Consider the following 18660-nt stretch of genomic DNA (forward strand, 5'->3'; position numbering starts at 1 on the left):
ATTGTGTAGCTTTTTATAACCTAATAGCACAAACATTAAAAATCATAACTAAAAAACTACTCTGAGCACAACTTTGACTTTTTGCAACAAAAAAAAAAAGTGTTACCAGCTACATGACAAAAAGGTATTTTGATAATGTAACACAATCACATGTTGCTTTTTGTACCGCACACGGGATCATCTGGAGCATGTTAGTCATGCTCAAAAAGAAAGAACAAATCATTAAAATTGTAAATAAAAAAACACATTTAAATATTTCAGGTTATTATTTCAGCTACAGCAGTGATCCTCTACCCAGTGAATTCATACATTGTCTACATAACACATTGTTTGCAAGAGAACACAGCAGTTCACTGTTAATCAGGCCTTTTGATGTGAATTTTACTCTGCATATCTGCATCTCTGTGTTTTATACCTACATGCTTCACTTGGTGTTTATTCCTACAAAAGTCTAAATATAATGACTAATATGATGTATTACTCAGTCAGTGAAGTAGATATTTGAACCTACTTTACTATGTAAGAGATGAGGGAGAAACATTAAAAAAGAGAGTGACTATATAGGATGAGCTCAGTTCAGTACAGTATAATGTCCCATTCTGATGTGGACCGTCTTCTTTCATTCAGGCTTGATGATCTTGTTGAGATTTAAAGCAGAGCAGTTTTGCTTCTTTCTTATGAATACCAGAATTTCATCAGGCGTCCCAACAGTCCTGGGTTTTTTTAGCTTCAGCTCTTCTCTTCAGTTCTTCCAGCTTAAGAACTCTTTCCGTTTTTCTTGTTTCTTTCACTTTCTCAATCAGGAAGTCCAGATGCTGAAGGGTAGACCCAGCTATAGGCTTTAAGGCTATCTCATCAAGAGTGACCACACACTGATAACACTCTTCCACCAGCCTGGCTTTCTCTCTTTCATTTTCCCTTAATTCATTCTCCAGTCTGCTCATCAAACTCATTTTCTCTCCAGACTTTTTCTCATATTTCTTTTTCAGATCTTTGATAGTCTTCTTCACCTTCCAAGTCTTTAACTCATAGATTTTCCCCTCTTTAACATGCAGAGTGTAGTCACACTTTCCAGTACAAACTGTGCACTTTCCATCTGACATGACGCTGCACTGTGAGAGATCTCTGACCCACCAGCATCCAGGAAAATGACAGTTCTCCTCACACACTCTGCAGCAAGTCGCCTCTTTGGTTAAGTGCCACCACTTAGAGTCTATAGGAACCTTTACTTTGTAGGGCTCATCAACTTCATATTCAAAGTTATTCATGTCCTTCTTTTCTTTCTCATATTGTTCCAGAGCTGCTTTTGTCTGTTTAAGCTCATCCTTTCTGAGTTCTATCAGTGTGATTTGATCCTTTAAATTGTTGATGGCTGCTTTCAGCTGTTTGCGTTTTCTCAGCACACTTTCAGTCAGACTCAAATTTATGGGGTTAACATTATTCAGAAAAACAAAAAACTTGTTCAGGGTCTCCTCGTTTTTTACCCATGGTGCCCTGTATGATTGGTATTCTGCTTCATAGTCTGTCTCGTCTTCTTCTTCCTGCTGAAACTCTGCACAGTGAAAGTTGTTAAAGCTGAAGTACACAGGCTTTCCATCAGACGTCTTAGCACATTTGACTTTAGATTCTTTGATGGCTCTAAGGGTGTTTGTTGGCTTTTTTGTGCTGTGTGTGATGAGCAGAACAATGTTTCTCTCCACATCAAAGCCAAATAAAGAGAGAATGGCATCAAAAACATACAGCTGTGTCTCTGTGAGTCGAGTGGTGTCTGCTTTTACCACAAGACACACTGCATCAATTTCATGAACTCCATCTCTGGATCTGAATAACTCATGTAAAGTTTCAGCAATTTTAAAATCATTTTCAGTCCCTCCTGTGCTTCCATATCCAGGTGTGTCAATGACAGTGAGAGAGAACGGACTCTCCTCAACAAACACATCATACACAGTCACTGCACTGGTCTGAGTTTCAGTTTGGTCTCCTTTCGTCTCTATGATCTCACACCAGACTCTGTCTTCCCATTTCACTCCCAGCATGTAGTTGAGCATGGCGTTGATGAGAGTCAACTTCCCTGTTCCTGTTTCTCCAACCAGTAATATGGTTTTATGAGGTTTTCTCTCATCTTCTTTTCCAAATCTCTCTCTCTTCAGTCTTTCTCCTCCATCAATTAGAGTCTTTGTGTTTAGGATGTACCTTGTGAGCAATCCTTTTATTGACCTACTGTTTATTGTAACTTCATTTAGTTGTTTTCCTAATGAAGTGTACATTTGTTCATTCCTACATGAAAATCAGAGGTATGGAGGTCAGTGGTAGTGTAGTATAGTACATCATTCATGTTACTACACAGTATTTTCTGAGTTAAGGTCATTTTATTGTGTCTAAATGTATAATGATTTTTGTGCATGAATGCAAAAGAATATAGAAATGTTTTAACTTTAAATTAACTGCATAAAAATCTTGTCATTGGTGTTGTGTAATTAATGGTTTCCGTCCATTTTAATAGTCTGATCAAAATCAATGACTTAGACAATAGTCTGCGTTTCAAAATAGGGCTGAATGATTAATGGTTTTTACATCGAAATCACAATTTTTTAGGAGCTGTGATTTTGCTTATACATTATAAATGCTACATTAAATTTTAAGAGGGGCATTGGACTGAAGCAGGCAATGAGAGCCAACATAATGTTGAGAATGTTTTACTTCATTTAAATTAGTGAGTTTTTCATTAAACATCTTAACTGAAAAAATACATGAAGAAAACTGCCAAGCAGTAACAGTGAGAAACAGTGTGAATAAAAAAAAAAAAAAGACAACAGTGTTTTTACCATGTGCCTCATCAGTTTGTATACTAAATGTATTCTGAATGCCTTACTTTTTATGTACTGCAAAGGAATACATTAATGGATACTTTTAGGATAATGTACTCAGTATTCATACTCTTTCAGAGTATTTTGCCCAGCCTTGGTGGTCATGCACAGTGTTTCTGAACTCCTGAGGAAGCAGCAGCTGTTGGCAAAGTGGTTTGTTGGGTAGTCTGTACACCTTATAGAGGACTCAAGGACTCAAGCTTTACCTTGTCCTACTGTCTCAGGGACCTATTGTGCTTGTCCTGTTTTTCCCTTCCCTTTAGTGTGTTATATAGCTTTTTGTGCATGTAAACGGTCTGGAAAGTCACAAAGCACAAAACACCAGAGGGAGTAACTTTCTCCCACAGAAACCACTTTTCTCAGCTGTCTAAAACAACAAGTAACACAACACTTATTGCCTGCCTACTGGCAATCTTGGCACACCCTCATACACAGAGTTCTACTCTACTTTTAGGATCAGACTCTGGCTCAAACTAGCCACGTTTACATGCAGTTTAATAATCCATTAATAATCTGACTAATAGCTCAGTCTGAAGAGAATATGTCCATGTTTACACCTCAATTGGAATAGACTAGTCCGATTGAGGCTATTTGTAATATGATTTCTATCAAATACAAGTTTTGTATTCTACTGAATACAATTTCGATTGAATGTGATGGCTAGTCGTGTAAACAATCCATTAAATAGAAGAATAATAACCATGTAAACTCCTGTATCTGATTACATTCCCAATTGGAGAGTTTTAGCATGTGCGCGTGTGTGTTTACGTCATAGCCAAAGTTTATAACGTTCAACATGGCGGGAGCAGCAACTGGTCTGCAGAGGAGATGAAGTTTATGCTCTGATCTTTAAAAGACGGTGGTGAGACGGGCTTCCAGCTTATGCGTCTCAGAACATGAAGTCTTCCTCTCGCCTTCTTTAATAAGGACATGTTAAGTACGTTTCCTGAGTCTGACATAATGTTAAAGCAAGTAAAAACACAAGCACTGCTTATTGTTGCTCGTCTCACTCTGACGGGACTCACGTGATACTCGTTGTCAGGGTAACGTCTACACTAAGGTAATTTTGGACCTGATTAACTGCAGTGCGTATGTAAACAGAGATTTTCCATCAGATTATTGAGTGGACTGAGCAGATAAACACCTCAGTCTTAATCTGTAATTGGAATGTATTCGATCAGATTGGCGAAAATCTTTGCATGTAAACACAGCTAGCAATACAGAAGAACCACCATTGTAAGAACAGCCACAGCGGAGTAGGCGGAACTTCTAGTAGGATGCCCCTCTCAAAGATGACCAATCAGAGCAGAGTGGGCAAACTGACCAATCAAAGCAAACTGGACTCATCGGGAGGTGAAGAGTTTTGGGAGAACTAAGGCATGTAAATCTATTCTAGCAGACCCCAATAACAAAATTATGAACAATGAACAAGAGCATAATAGGCCCCCTTTAAGAAACCTCCAGAAACTTTTTCTAGCTGTGTTACAGCTTTATGTCCTCAGACCTGCTTGGCTTTAGCATTTTGTTGTCAGAAATCACATAAGTTTGTTTCTATGGGTGTAGTTTTCCTAGTTACCGTGAGTATGGTGTGATCTGATCTAACAGAATCTCCATTGGGAACCATCATGAAGATGGTTTCATTATGAATTTGCCTTGTAATCATATTTTTTTGATACAATTATATTGTAGCAACTAGTGTTGTAGTACTGGAGTACTGGAGTGCAGCATATCAAACCTGGATTGCAAACATGCTTTCTGAGTTTTACTTTGTACCTTTTTGTGCATCTACAAGCCAACCTTCTCTATAATTTCTCTCTTTATACCATTTCTGCCTTTTTTAATAATCTTCCTCATCTTCAAAGATTTTTTAAGTTTTAAAAATAACGGCGACTCATTTCACTCCTTAACCCCCCACCTCTCCAATCATGTCGAAAAACTCGGAAGTGCGCCCTCTCATGGTTACAGTGATGCTTTTGCAGTGGTGTCACTTTTGCAGTAGAATACACCACCAGGGCTGTCGCTAGAACATGGAAGTGTGAGAATGGTGTATTATTTTGAAAATGTATTGAACATTTCTTATACTTCTATCGAGAAAAGTTATATCACAGTAATTATCGCTATCATTTTATTGCCCAGCCCTAACTGCTAGTAACAAAAATTATTCATACATTTTAACTCATCACTAAGCTGACATCACTAACAATTACATTGTTTACAAATCTGTTGATAGAACATCATTAGACATAGTTAGTCTTTGGCTATGTTCTGCTTAACTCTATCATTAACTTCTCCCAACAACAGTCATTGTTACTGTAATACATAACAGACAATGTTTTAGGCAACATATTTAATGTTCTATTTTACAAAATATAATACAACAAAAAGTTGGGACGCTGTTCAAAATGTAAAAAAACAAAATGTAATGATGTGCAGATCATTCAAACCCTATAGTTCATTGAAAATAGTGCAAACACAACATATCAAACGTGAGACATTCTATGTTTTTTTGAAAAATATATGCCCATTTTGAATTTGATGCCAAAACACGTTCCAAAAAGTTGGGATGGGGACAACAAAAGGCTGGTAAAGTTGTGTAATACTAAACACCTGGTGGTTGATTGACAACAGGTCAGTAACATGATTGTGTATAAAACGAACAAGATGGGTTGGGTTCGCCACTTTGTGAAAGACTGCACAATCAAATAGTGCATTCATTCAAGAATAACATTTTTCAATGTAAAATAGCAAAGAACCTTTGCTTTTCATCATCTACGATACATCGTAACATTAAAAGATTCAGAGAATCTGGAGGAATCTCTGTATGCAACGGACAAGGCCAAAACCCAGTACTGGCTGTCCATGATCTTTGGGCCCTCAGGTGGCACAGACATGATTAATAGGTGGAAATCATTGCATGGGCTCAGAAACACTTCTGAAAACCACTGTCTGTGAAAACAGTTTGGCACTTCATCCACACATGCAAGTTAAAATTCTAAAATGCAAAGAAATAAACTGTACATAAACAGGATCCAGAAATGCTACCACCTTCTCTGGGCCTGAGCTCATTTAAAATGGACTGAGGCAAAGTGGAAAAGTGTCCTCTGGTCTGATGAATCAACATTTGAAACTCTTTGGAAATCATGGATACTGTGTCCTCTGGGCTAGAGACCACTCAGCTTGTTATCAGTGCACAGTTCAAAAGCCAGTATTCATGATGGTATGAGGTGCATCAGTTAAATGGTATGAGTGACATGCACATCTGTGAAGGCACCATTAATGCTGAATGATATATGCATGTTTTGGCATCATATGCTGCCATCCAGACAACGTCTTTTTTCAGGGAAGGCCTTGCTTATTTCAGCAAAACAATGTAAAACCACATTCTGCATATATTATAACAGCATTACTCCATATTAAAAGAGTCCAGGTGCTAAGCTGGCCCAGTCCAGACCTGTCACCACTGAAAACATGTGGCGCATTATGAAATGAAAAACACAACAAAGGAGACCCTGAACTGTTGAGGAGCTGAAATCCTACATCAAGCAAGAATTGGAAACCATTTCACTTTCAAATCTACAGCAGTCGGTCTCCTCAGTTCTCAAACACTCACAGAGTGTTGTTAAAAGAAGAGGTGATGAAACACAGTGGTAAACATGCCCCTGTCCCCACTTTTTTGGAATGTGTTGTTGGCATCAAATTCAAAATGGGCAAATATTTTTCAAAAAACAAAATCCTTAGTTTCAACATTTGATATGTTGTCTTTGTAGTATTTTCCTTTAAAAATATGGTTTACGTGATTTGCACATTGCATTCTATTTTTATTTACATTCTGCACAGCGTCCCAACGTTTTTGGAAATGAGGTTGTATAATATAATGTAATATAATATAATGACTCGGACCTAGCTACAACACATGTAGCGACCTGCTACTGTCTGGTTCAGCCATGGATGCGAGGAGGCCCATAGGAGATCACCGGACACACAGTAAGAGAGACTTAAATCTTGTAAATAGTTGTGACCGTGTGGACATTATGTGTGCAGCAGGGTTTGTTGTGTCATTCTGTGGTAGACTGCAGAGTGGTTGGGGCATAGCTCCGGATTATTGAATTATAGGCCCCAGGGCACAAATATCTGGTGGGCCCTTACCTGGCTACCTTTTTTGGTGGTCAGGGAATATTTTTATGACATTACAGCAGGTTACATGAGGCCTATGCAGCAACATGATGGCAGCATAATAACCACAGTGTTGGGCACTATATGCTGAAATATATTTTTATAACGTATGTATTTATTCATTTAAACTTTATTTTATTTTATTATTACTTTTGTTGTAGAAAGAGCATTTTGGATGTTTGTGGTATACAAAACTAAAACAAGGTTATCTAAGTGGTTGTAGAACCAAGCATCTTGAATTAGAAGTTTTTTTATTTATGATCATTTAAAGTTAAATTATTTGATATTTATTTGTCATTGTTAAAAAGGAAGGTCACAGTGTTGACCTGTGCTGGTTATGAAAAGAGAATAGCATACTGACAAGCAAAACATTTTTCAAATGAGCTGTGTCCCACTGTTTCATGTTACAGCCTATTGCTGACAGCAGTGCAGTCATCATCCCTATTCCAATAGACTATTGTGGTAAAAATAAAACCAATACAAGATTATGCTCACATTAACAAGAACACAGGTTGATATAATCCCAACAACCATTGCAAAACTTCCATATAAAGCATGTATCCGCACGTGACACAGCATTTACCTCTTTGAAAATGGCATCATTTAAAATTGGACAGTTTAGAGATGTACATAGCAAAGATGAAGAAAACAACACCAGCAAACCTAAACCTAAACTGTCAACCAGCCTAAGCTGAAGCATACTGCCCCAATGGGTGTGGATTTTGTCATTTACATTTACATCACCTTTTTTTTTGCTCAGACGGACATTTTTATTTGTTTTTGCCTTTGAAAATGGACATCCTCTACTCTGTTAAAGTTTCAGGTTTCACTTTTACAGATCCCCCACGCATATCTTTTACATTCACAGGAACGCTTGCTCAATGTAAAAAAAAAAGCCTGACTGAGGTAATGGAGGATTGCTAAGCAGTGATGGGAGTAGAAAATGAAGCAGACACTTTTTGTAGAATATTTTGTAGATCATTGTTTTTTTCTACTGTTCTGCTAGTACCGTTCCTGGCACAAGTCAAAACAACTGTTTAAATTTTGCTGTAATTGCCTGTGGGGGCTCCCTAGTGGCGTGGGCTGATGGGCACTTACCCATAAAACGCACTGGATGATCCGGGCCTGATGGGACAGCGTTAGTGTGTGTCATGTATGGGAGATGTGCACTATATTGCCAAAAGTATTCAATCACCCATCCAAATCATTGAATTCAGGTGTTCCAATCACTTCCATGCAGACTGCTTCTACAAACATTTGTGAAAGAATGAGTCGCGCTCAGGAGAAGTGAATTCCAGTGTGGTACCATGATAGGATGCCACCTGTGCAACAAGTCCAGTCGTGAAATTTCCTCTCTACTAAATATCCCACAGTCCACTGTCAGGGGTATTATAACAAAGTGGAAGCGATTGGGAACGACAGCAACTCAGCCACAAAGTGGTAGCCCACATAAAATGACAGAGCAGGGTCAGTGGATGCTGAGGCGCATAGTGCGCAGAGGTCGGCAGCTTTCTGCAGAGTCAATCGCTACAGACCTCCAAACTTCATGTGGCCTTCAGATTAGCTCAAGAACAGCGTAGAGAGCTTCATGGAATGGGTTTCCATGGCCGAGCAGCTGCATCCAAGCCTTACATCACCAAGCGCAATGCAAAGCGTCGAATGCAGTGGTGTAAAGCGCCGCCACTGGACTCTGGAGCAGTGGAGACGTGTTCTCTGGAGTGACGAATCACGCTTCTCCGTCTGGCAATCCGATGGACGAGTCTGGGTTTGGCGGTTGCCAGGAGAAAGCGGTACTTGTCTGACTGCATTGTGCCAAGTGTAAAGTTTGGTGGAGGAGGATTATAGTGTGGGGTTGTTTTTCAGGAGTTGGGCTCGGCCCCTTAGTTCCAGTGAAAGGAACTCTTAATGCTTCAGCACCAAGAGATTTTGGACAATTTCATTGGGATGGCTCCTTCCTGTTCCAACGTGACTGCGCACCAGTGCACAAAGCAAGGTCCATAAAGACATGGATTAGTGAGTTTGGTGTGGAAGAACTTGACTGGCCTGCACAGATTCCCGATAGAACACCTTGAATTAGAGCAGAGACTGCAAGCCAGGCCTTCTCGTCCAACATCAGTGTCTCACCTCACAAATGCGCTTCTGGAAGAATGGTCAAAAATTCCCCTAAACACACTTCTAAACCTTGTGGAAAGCCTTCCCAGAAGAGTTGAAGCTGTTATAGCTGCAAAGAGTGGGCCAGCATCATATTAAACCTTATGGATTAAGAATGGGATCTCACTCAATTTCATATGTGTGTGAAAGCAGATGAGCGAATATATAAATTTATAAAATATAGTGTGTCTTTCAGCATTAATGGTGCCTTCACAGATGTGCAAGTTACCCATGCCATGGGCACTAATACACCCCCCATATCATGACAGACTCTGGCTTTTGAAATTTATGCTGGTAACAATCTGGATGGTCCTTTACTTTTTTGGCCCAGAAAACACTATGTCCATTATTTACATAAATGAGACCGCAATGCATGTTTCCACTGTTCATCAGTCCATTCCGCATGAGTTTAAGCCCAGAGAAGTCAGCAGCATTTCTGGACATCGTTGATATATGACTTCCTCTGTGCATAGTACAATCTGAACTTGCATTTGTAGATGCAGTGACAAATAGTGCCCATGTGGTGATTTCCATCACAGAAGCATGGCAGTTTTTAATGCAGTGCTGTCTGAGGGATTGAAGGTTACAAGCTTTCAGGTGTGGTTTTTGGCCTTGATTTTTATACACAATTTTTCGGGATTCCCTGAATCTTTTGATAATATTGTGCACCAACCTTGATGAGCAATATTGTTCTAAAACTGTTGGATTATTCGCTGATGCATTTTTTTAAAAAAGTGGTGAGTCTCGACCCATCCTCACTTTTAAAGGACTAGGCCATCCTGGATGCTCCTTTTATGTCCAGTTGCATGATAACATTACAATGTTTATAGTCTTAAATTGCTCTTATCCCAACTTTTTTGGAACATGTTTCAGGCCTACATTTTATATACTATATACTGTATATTTACAAAAACAAGTTGTTGAGATAAAACACTAAATATCTTGTCTTTGTACTGTTTTTGTTAAATACAGGCCAGAGTGAATTTACAAATCACTGCTTTATGTTTTTATTTGAATTTCCTACTGACATGACTTGTTTGGAATTTGTTTTGTTTTTTACTATGGATAAAGTATATTTTTTAGGTTAAAAGTTGTAGATGGCAAGAGGTAGTCAAGAGCAACTTGAGACTGCTTTTCTAAGTAGATCTGTTTGTCTGCTTCTTTTATAAAACACAGTAAAAGTTCACAGTAAACAGAGACTTATAATTTATCCTGCAAGTTTTGTACTAGAAAACTAGATTTTTATATGTACAAAGTGTGAAAGAGAAACTCCAGTATGTTAAGGGAATCTGAGTGTGAGGCACAGCTTTCTTTGTAGGTGCTAAGAACATCTGAATGTGAGTAAAAGCACTGTAAAATTTGAGTTTGAACTTAATTTGGAACAGTGGTAAAAGAATAATTGTATGTTTTGTGCTGTCTTTTAGTGTCAGCTGAATATTTTTCATTTTATCTTTACATTTTTTGTTTTTATTTTGTAACTTTTAACTGATTAATAGTTTTTACTTAACTTTTTTATGTTGTTACTACTTTTAGAAGAACAGTTGTTATTTTGTTTATTTGTTTTTTTTTGTATTCCTGATGGAGTGTTATACTGACGCCATATAAGGGAAGTGAGATCTTTCTTTTCTTTAAAAAATCTCAGCAGTCCTGTGTGTTTATTGTCCCGAGAGAACACTGTTATTACACAAGCAGCAATGTGAATGTAGACCTGTTGTAATGTTCTGGGGTGAAAAACACTTTCCAGGGGTCTGTGTCAGTTGTAATATACTGTAAGTAGGTATTGGTTAAAAAGTATTGTCTCCAGTTCAAATAAATAAATGCTTTCGTCTGAAGTAATTGAATGGGGGAACCCTCACATGTCACGCACCACAGTAATACTGAAAGGGGCAACTATGTAAGTAACAACATACTCTATATAACAGTGAATGATCTTATATGATCTTAGGAATACCCTTAAAGGGGATCAGGAGACCTTTTTTCCTTTGTAGTTCAAGTGAGTAATGTAACTGCTGTGTTGAGTCCAGTAGAATGAAATGTAATCGAGCAGTTGTTTGCGTACTATTTTGGTATTGAAACCACATTGAAACCATGTTGAAAACGTATTTTGGTTAAAACTATGTTGAGATTTTCCCATGTAAGGCTACACCTTTGTTACGAAGTATAGCACTGAAAGATACTTCATGCAGGAAGGGCTGGTATACCAGGCGCTCTGTTTCTGTAGACTATGTGTGTGTATTAGTGGAAATCTTTCTTAAAAGATTTTTCTGCTGCCATTTCTAAGCTGTGTTTAAAACTTAATCTCAACACATTTAGTGAATGGCTATACTAGGAAATGTTTTGCCGTCTTGCTGGACTTTGATGGCTTTGTAGATGAGTTTTTTAGCTAAACATAATCAAAACACCTAATTTGATGCAATTGAAGTGTACTAATAATTTGCACTTTTCAATCAGTTGCACACACAAACATTTTCTAAGTTGTTTATCCTTCTGGGTCATGGGTCAATTAGTTGCACTTTATGTTTATTTTGTTATCATTATTATTGTTGTAAGATGTTACAGTTGCATGCAAAAGTTCAGGCACTTCTGGTTTGGGTCATTTTTGATGTAAAAAGTGGCAAACACAATCTCTGCAGTAAACTATTAAAAAAAATAACATTTTTCAGCAAATGTTAATGCACAATTCACAGGTCATGTCTACTCAAAATATTAGAGCTAACTCATTGCCTCAAATGAATGAAGTTTTGAAACTCAGTTTTTAAATTTGAAATTATACATAGACTTGAATACACTCAAACTTTTAAGTTTAACAAAGTTAAATCCTGCAAGTTTACAGCAACACAAACTATACTGTTGAAAAAACTTGAGCTTTTCCATTTAAATAACTATATCATTGCTAGATTTTCACAACATTATTGTAATAATCATGAACTCATGAAAATGAGCCTTCAGAGTTACATACTCCAATAACAGTTTTGAAAAGAACTACTGACTTAGCAGCGATTTAAGTTGCTGACCACTCAGCAAAAATGCTAAACACATTCATGGTTAAGATACCTAAAGCAAGTAAAGTGCATCCAAATTTATTATTAACCCATTTAACATGTGAACGTGTTGTTTTTGTGAAAATATTTGATGGAGAAATAAGTGCTAATAACCCACTAGGAGTTCTGGGTGACTCTGCCCCCTCTTATCTTTTTGAGTTTGTTCTAATCACTAAAATAAACACATTTGAGTTTTTAATCAGACAGTAGAAACAACTTGCCTGGATTACGTGATAGCAGCTGATTGCAAGAAATAAGTAAGTAATTTTTGCCTTCAACAGGGTTGAAGGGAAGTATGATTCCATTGTTGTTTATATACACAAAGAACAGGAAGTACAATTTTAAAACAACCTATAAAATGCCTGAAACATCCAACTTCCAATCAGAGCAAAGGAAGTTACAACAATAGGCAATAGAGTCAAACAATAGGCAGCTTACACATCTCAAATGAACAACTTTCAACTTTTATTATCACCCTGACATCCAAGGGCAAGAAAGGACAAGCAGCGCATGGCTCCTTTCTACAGTTTTTGCTTTTACCAAGCACCTTGTTGGACAGTGAAGTTGTGCCAGACCACTCTTTCTAAGATTACTTTGTACTAACAACTATGGCCTCCTGTAAGCAGCTGGCTGAGGAACTGAAAATTAAGCAAATTGATTCCTACAAAGCAGATTAGGGCTATAAAAAGATATAGGTCAAGTCAAGTCAAGTCAAATTTATTTATATAGCACCTTTTACAACAGATGTTGTCACAAAGCAGCTTTACAGAGAATCCGGGTCCACGCCCCCAGTGAGCAAGACTTGGCGACAGTGGCAATGAAAAACTCCCTCAACAGGAGGAAGAAACCTCGAGAGGAACCAGACTCAAAAGGGGAACCCATCCTCCTCTGGTCGACACCAGATAACAGCACAGACACAAAACAGTATAAAAGGATATAAAAGCACTTTCAACTTATAATTTCCACTGTCCTTAATGTCATTTCAGATTGGAATTGTGAATGGCAAGGCAAGGTGCATCCCAGGCGGTGGTGCATCATTCTACCCCGCAGAGTTGCTTGAATAAACACGATCTGCATCAAAATGTCAGAAGGAAACTAAAACAATAATATAAAATATGCTTGTTTACAAGCTGCCATATCTGCCAATGGGGGTGTTACAAAGTACTGACTGTTTTTAAGTTATTCAGGTATAAAGTAACTGTGTACAAACATTAACATTAACAAACAATACCATTTGCACAAAAATGGTATTTTTGAAACTAAGCTGCTGCAGAGGTTATGTTTACTTCTTTTCACTTCAAAAATCAACAACATTTAGCCAAGGGTGCCCAAACTGTTGCATACAACTGTGTGTGAATAATGTAACTGAGAACTGTTTAACTCATAAGCAAAAATGACATTTTCTATTCCACAAAGTAGTTTCTATTTCTGTGTTAATCTAATTTATCGTATTTTATGCAAGAACGTTGTCATGCATCCCTCTGACGCTGACACTCTGGAGGGCTCCATCTCCTAGAATCCTCAGGGTGAACACATGACTGTGACATCACCTCACACTTCCTATCAGAGATCTGCCTCAAGGGATTACTGATTCTGTTCACCTGTGCTATGTATCACATGATCTGGTTAGTACAGTTTATAAGCCCAGGCTTTTAGCACTAGACTTTGTGAGGTATTGCATCTCCAGTAGAGCTACCGAGCGTTTATTCCTGTGTTTGTTATCCTGTTACTGGTTCTGACTGTGCTTGACTGTTTCTGGACTTTGCCTTTATGTCTGATACCTTTTGGACTTGTCTGCCTGCTCTTATTTTTGTAGATTATTTTTAACAATTTCTGAAGAATGCAAAGATAAAGCAGCTCTGCTGTGCCTGATCCACTCATACCGGCACAAAACACAGTAACACACCCACCACCAGGTCAGTGTTACTGCAGTGCTGAGAATGATCCACCACCCAAATAGTACCTGCTCTGTGAGGGTCCATGGGGGTCCTGACCACTGAAGAACAGGGTAAAAGAGGGCTAACAAAGTATGCAGAGAAACAGATGGACTACAGTCTGTAACTGTAGAACTACAAAGTGCACCTATATAGTAAGTGGAGCTGATAAAATGGACAATGAGTGTAGAAACAAAGAGGTCATAATGTTATGCCTGATCGGTGTATTTTTCAAAAGCAATAACATTTCTCAGTTTCAACATTTGATATATTGTCTTTGTGCTATTTACAGTTAAATAAAGGGTTTTAATGATTTGCACATCAGAACATTCTGTTTTTATTTACATTTTGCCCAGCGTCCCAACATTTTTAGAAACAGGGTTATAACAATAGGCTATATCATCTATAGATAACTGTTAAACTATTAAATGTCCCCAAACTCTACCTATTTGCTTGAACTAGACCACCTGGAATCTATTCTTTAAATCTTGGGATCAATTTCTGAGGTGCTGAGACCCTCAGATACAACACTTTCTATCAGTGTCCTGTGAGGTTATTTGTTTATCTTCACCACAGAGCATAACTGCTTGCACATGTATGTACTGAAAGATATATACAGCTTATGGGAGGTGTGTAGGCAGAGCTCTGACATCATTTCTGGGATGAAAGGAAAGAAATGGCTGGCTCTTACTGAAACCTTTGCACTGATGAAATTAACTGTTTTCATTACAGCCACATAACATGATCTATTCTCAGCACTTTATCACAAAGCGCCTCTTGGTGTATAATACAGAGGTTATTTTTTTCTCGCATTTTCCCCACCAGTCTTCTCCTATCATTGCACATTGACCTGTCTTCAGTCCCATGAGCTTGTTCCACGGCAACATCGTCATTCACAAATTTCTCCACTTCTTGAAAAATGTCCTTACAAGCAGTCGTGTCATGAACTGATTAACACCAAGATGTTCTGTAACTGATAAATTGGAGTCCACTTATGAATGAGAACTGACAATGACCTGTGTCTGTAGTGTCAGTGCTGTTCAGCAGCAGCAAGTAAATAAGCTAAAAAGTTACTTCCTTTTTCAGTGCGCTGCTCTAGTGGATTGGTGGCCACTATGTTTCTGCTAACGCTGACATTTGCAAATACTTGCCTTTTTTCTGGACACAATAAATCACAAACTGCTGCTTCAGAAAAGTACCCTTGGTGAAAGGTCGGCCTGACTTAGCTAATTCTTCTGCCACAATGAAACTGGCTTTTATTGCATTATCACACAGATTTTGCCTTTGTAAACATAGCCTGCTGTGCTTTAAGGCCCTTCTTCATCTCTGTTCTTTTGATAAATATAAGGTTATACAGTTATATGGTTAAGGTTTATATTATATGTTTTTTTAATTTCATTATTTAAGGAAAAGGGTTAACACTGTATAGCCAAATAAATCTGCAGCTACACCAGACATTTGCAGTTTAAGAAATGAGTGTCACCAAAGCAAGATCGGAAGACTAGTGACTAAAAGAATCCTCCATTTTGATGCAGTTAGCAAACTAGGTAACTCACCAACCATGAAAAGTGAAAACACAAAACACAACTGAACACATGTGTGTTGAATAATGTCATTTAGCAACGGTTGTGAAATTGATGATTTTAACAGTGAAACAGATGGTTTAATAATAAGTAATAAATGAACATGTGGAATAACTCTAATTTCTGGGTAATGCAAATAAAAAAACTCATAGCTGTGTTTCTAAGAACAGTTCTGTACATTTTTACTGTCATTGAACTTCCATATCTCTGCTGATATGGTTACAAATTTAGAGATTTATGTTGTTTCTTAAATTAAGAATTTTGTCTTTTTTTATTTTTATGTAAGATAATTGTATGAAAGTTTTTTTTTATTTATTAATATTGGCTGTTAAAATAAACATGGTCTTAGCAATTGCATTAATTAATTAACTAATTCTTTTCATGTATGATTTGTGACTCTATGTAGACCACCTATACAAGCTTGGAGCTTGATTTTTAGAAAATAATCAATATTTAAAGCACAATATTGGTCGGAAAATTATAATTACATTTTTTCCCCAAATCATTCAGCGCTACTTTCAAATAAAATCTTTGTTGTTGTTGAAATGGATGTTTGGCATTTGTAATTTTCATGCATCTTCTGAACTGTTTGATTTTTCATTTGTTGATTTATAATAAAGTTGAGGCTATAACAAGTTCTATCAAATGGTAATGAAGTCTTACCCATGAGAGAAATGCAGACAATCTGCCATGACTGCTATCCAGTTGAGAGAAGCAACTCAAATGGTCTTGTTTCTAGAATGTCAACACATGAGAAACATGAGAATAGCTTTTTGTTTTGAATTAGTGTATTGGAACTGTACACTCAAGCATACAAAATATTCACTAACACTACATACTTTTTATTAGTTTTAATCTGAGGATTGCTAAACACAGATTCCAGTCACTTCCTTTTTCAGTAATATGACATTATAATAAGTAACATGCTCAATGTTTTGTTCTTTCTACACTAGATATACTTTTATTCTGTCACAGAATAGAGACTCATTTACACAAGAAATGAAATAAAATGTACTTCCAATGCCAATTTACAGTCCATTAAAGATAGATCAAGTTTAAATAGCAAACATTTACATATTACCAGAGGTTACAGTTTTGTACAACATTGCATTTGTAATGCAGTAAGTTCACAAAAGAAGTATATTATAATAGTATATCATGAGCCTGTGCATTTAAAAAAATTTGAAAGACATAAATCACCTACTTTCTGATGTGATGATTCTGTTTTTGTGCGGGGATAACAAAGTTGCTGCTTGAACTTATAACAGAACCCCTGCTGTATCACATGATTTACAGGAAGCCAATTTTGACGGTTAAACCACAGTTGGCAAGTATTCAAGACTTCAATACACAGTCACATACACAAGTATACCTTTAATACACAGTTAAATACACAAGTATACCTTTAATACACAGTTAAATACACAAGTATACCTTCAATACACAGTCACATACACAAATATACCTTGAATACACAGTTAAATACACAAGTATACCTTTAATACACAGTCACATACACAAGTATACCTTCAATACACAGTCACATACACGAGTATACCTTCAATACACAGTCACATACACAAGTATACCTTCAATACACAGTCACATACACGAGTATACCTTCAATACACAGTCACATACACAAGTATACCTTCAATGCACAGTTACATACACAAGTATACCTTCAAAACACAGTCTCATACACAAATATACCTTTAATACACAGTTAAATACACAAGTATACCTTCAATACACAGTTAAATACACAAGTATACCTTCAATGCACAGTTACATACACAAATATTCCTTCAATACACAGTTAAATACACAAGTAAACCTTCAATACACAGTCACATACACAAGTATACCTTCAATACACAGTCACATACACAAGTATACCTTCAATACACAGTTACATACACAAGTATACGTTCAATACACAGTCACATACACAAGTATACCTTCAATGCACAGTTACATACACAAGTATACCTTCAAAACACAGTCACATACACAAGTATACCTTCAATACACAGTCACATACACAAGTATACCTTCAATACACAGTTACATACACAAGTATACCTTTAATACACAGTTACATACACAAGAATACCTTCGATACACAGTTACATACACAAATATACCTTTAATACACAGTTACATAGACAAGTATGCTAAGACTTCAATACACAGTTTTTCATTCACACAGTCTGATCAACCTTTATAAATCTGGCTCAGATATACTCAGGCCTAATTTTATCCATGTCAAAAAAGTTACATTGTGTTGAAATAGCATGTCATCTACCTGTATTTTACTGAACTACATTAATGAATTTAAGATCAGCTTCAGAAATGGCAGTAAAATTTAAACCAGAGCACACAGCTATTGTTTAATTAGCTATATTATGCTAAATAAGGTTAACCTTTTTCTAAATATGTAATATTTTTGCCGTTGATTTTGCTACAATTTCACTGCATTTTACAGGCATAGTCTGTGAATTACTTTCATAACTCATTTTCATAAACTCATTCATATTCACATTTATATCACAGCTATATTGTATGTTAGCCTATAGCATGTGTGCTCCATACCTGAACATCTCAGGAATGTCAAAGTCACTCTGGATAATGTTGCCGTATCATTTTATAGAGAGATAAACATAGAGGTCAGTTAAGTGACCAAAGCACAGCTGTTCTGAGGTCAGCTGAGAACCAGTCACTGTTCGTTGGGCAGTATAGTTGTTTCTTCCACACTGAATCTCATTAACCCCTTCTAAAATTACTGAGGAGCTGTGTGGAGTGTCCTCACGCTAGTTAGGGACACAACAGGCACTGATAAAGAACTGAAGGCTTACCGCAATTGCGAATAGCTACTGAGCTAAGGAGGGCTGAGAAAATAAGGCAAAGC

General features: G+C 37.1%; 1 protein-coding gene across 1 annotated transcript; it reads right to left on the minus strand.

Moving 5' to 3' along the window:
* Positions 1-622: 622 nt before the first annotated feature.
* Positions 623-17154, minus strand: LOC118802357. The gene is made up of 3 exons (XM_036562875.1): positions 16954-17154; positions 16413-16484; positions 623-2277 (listed from the first exon to the last, which is right to left on the minus strand). Exons 2-3 carry the CDS (start codon positions 16439-16441, stop codon positions 696-698), a joined length of 1611 nt encoding a protein of 536 aa, XP_036418768.1. The 5' UTR covers positions 16442-16484; positions 16954-17154; the 3' UTR covers positions 623-695.
* Positions 17155-18660: the final 1506 nt, after the last annotated feature.

Source organism: Colossoma macropomum, unplaced genomic scaffold (genome assembly GCF_904425465.1).
Source record: "Colossoma macropomum unplaced genomic scaffold, Colossoma_macropomum, whole genome shotgun sequence".
NCBI classification, from domain to species: domain Eukaryota; kingdom Metazoa; phylum Chordata; class Actinopteri; order Characiformes; family Serrasalmidae; genus Colossoma; species Colossoma macropomum.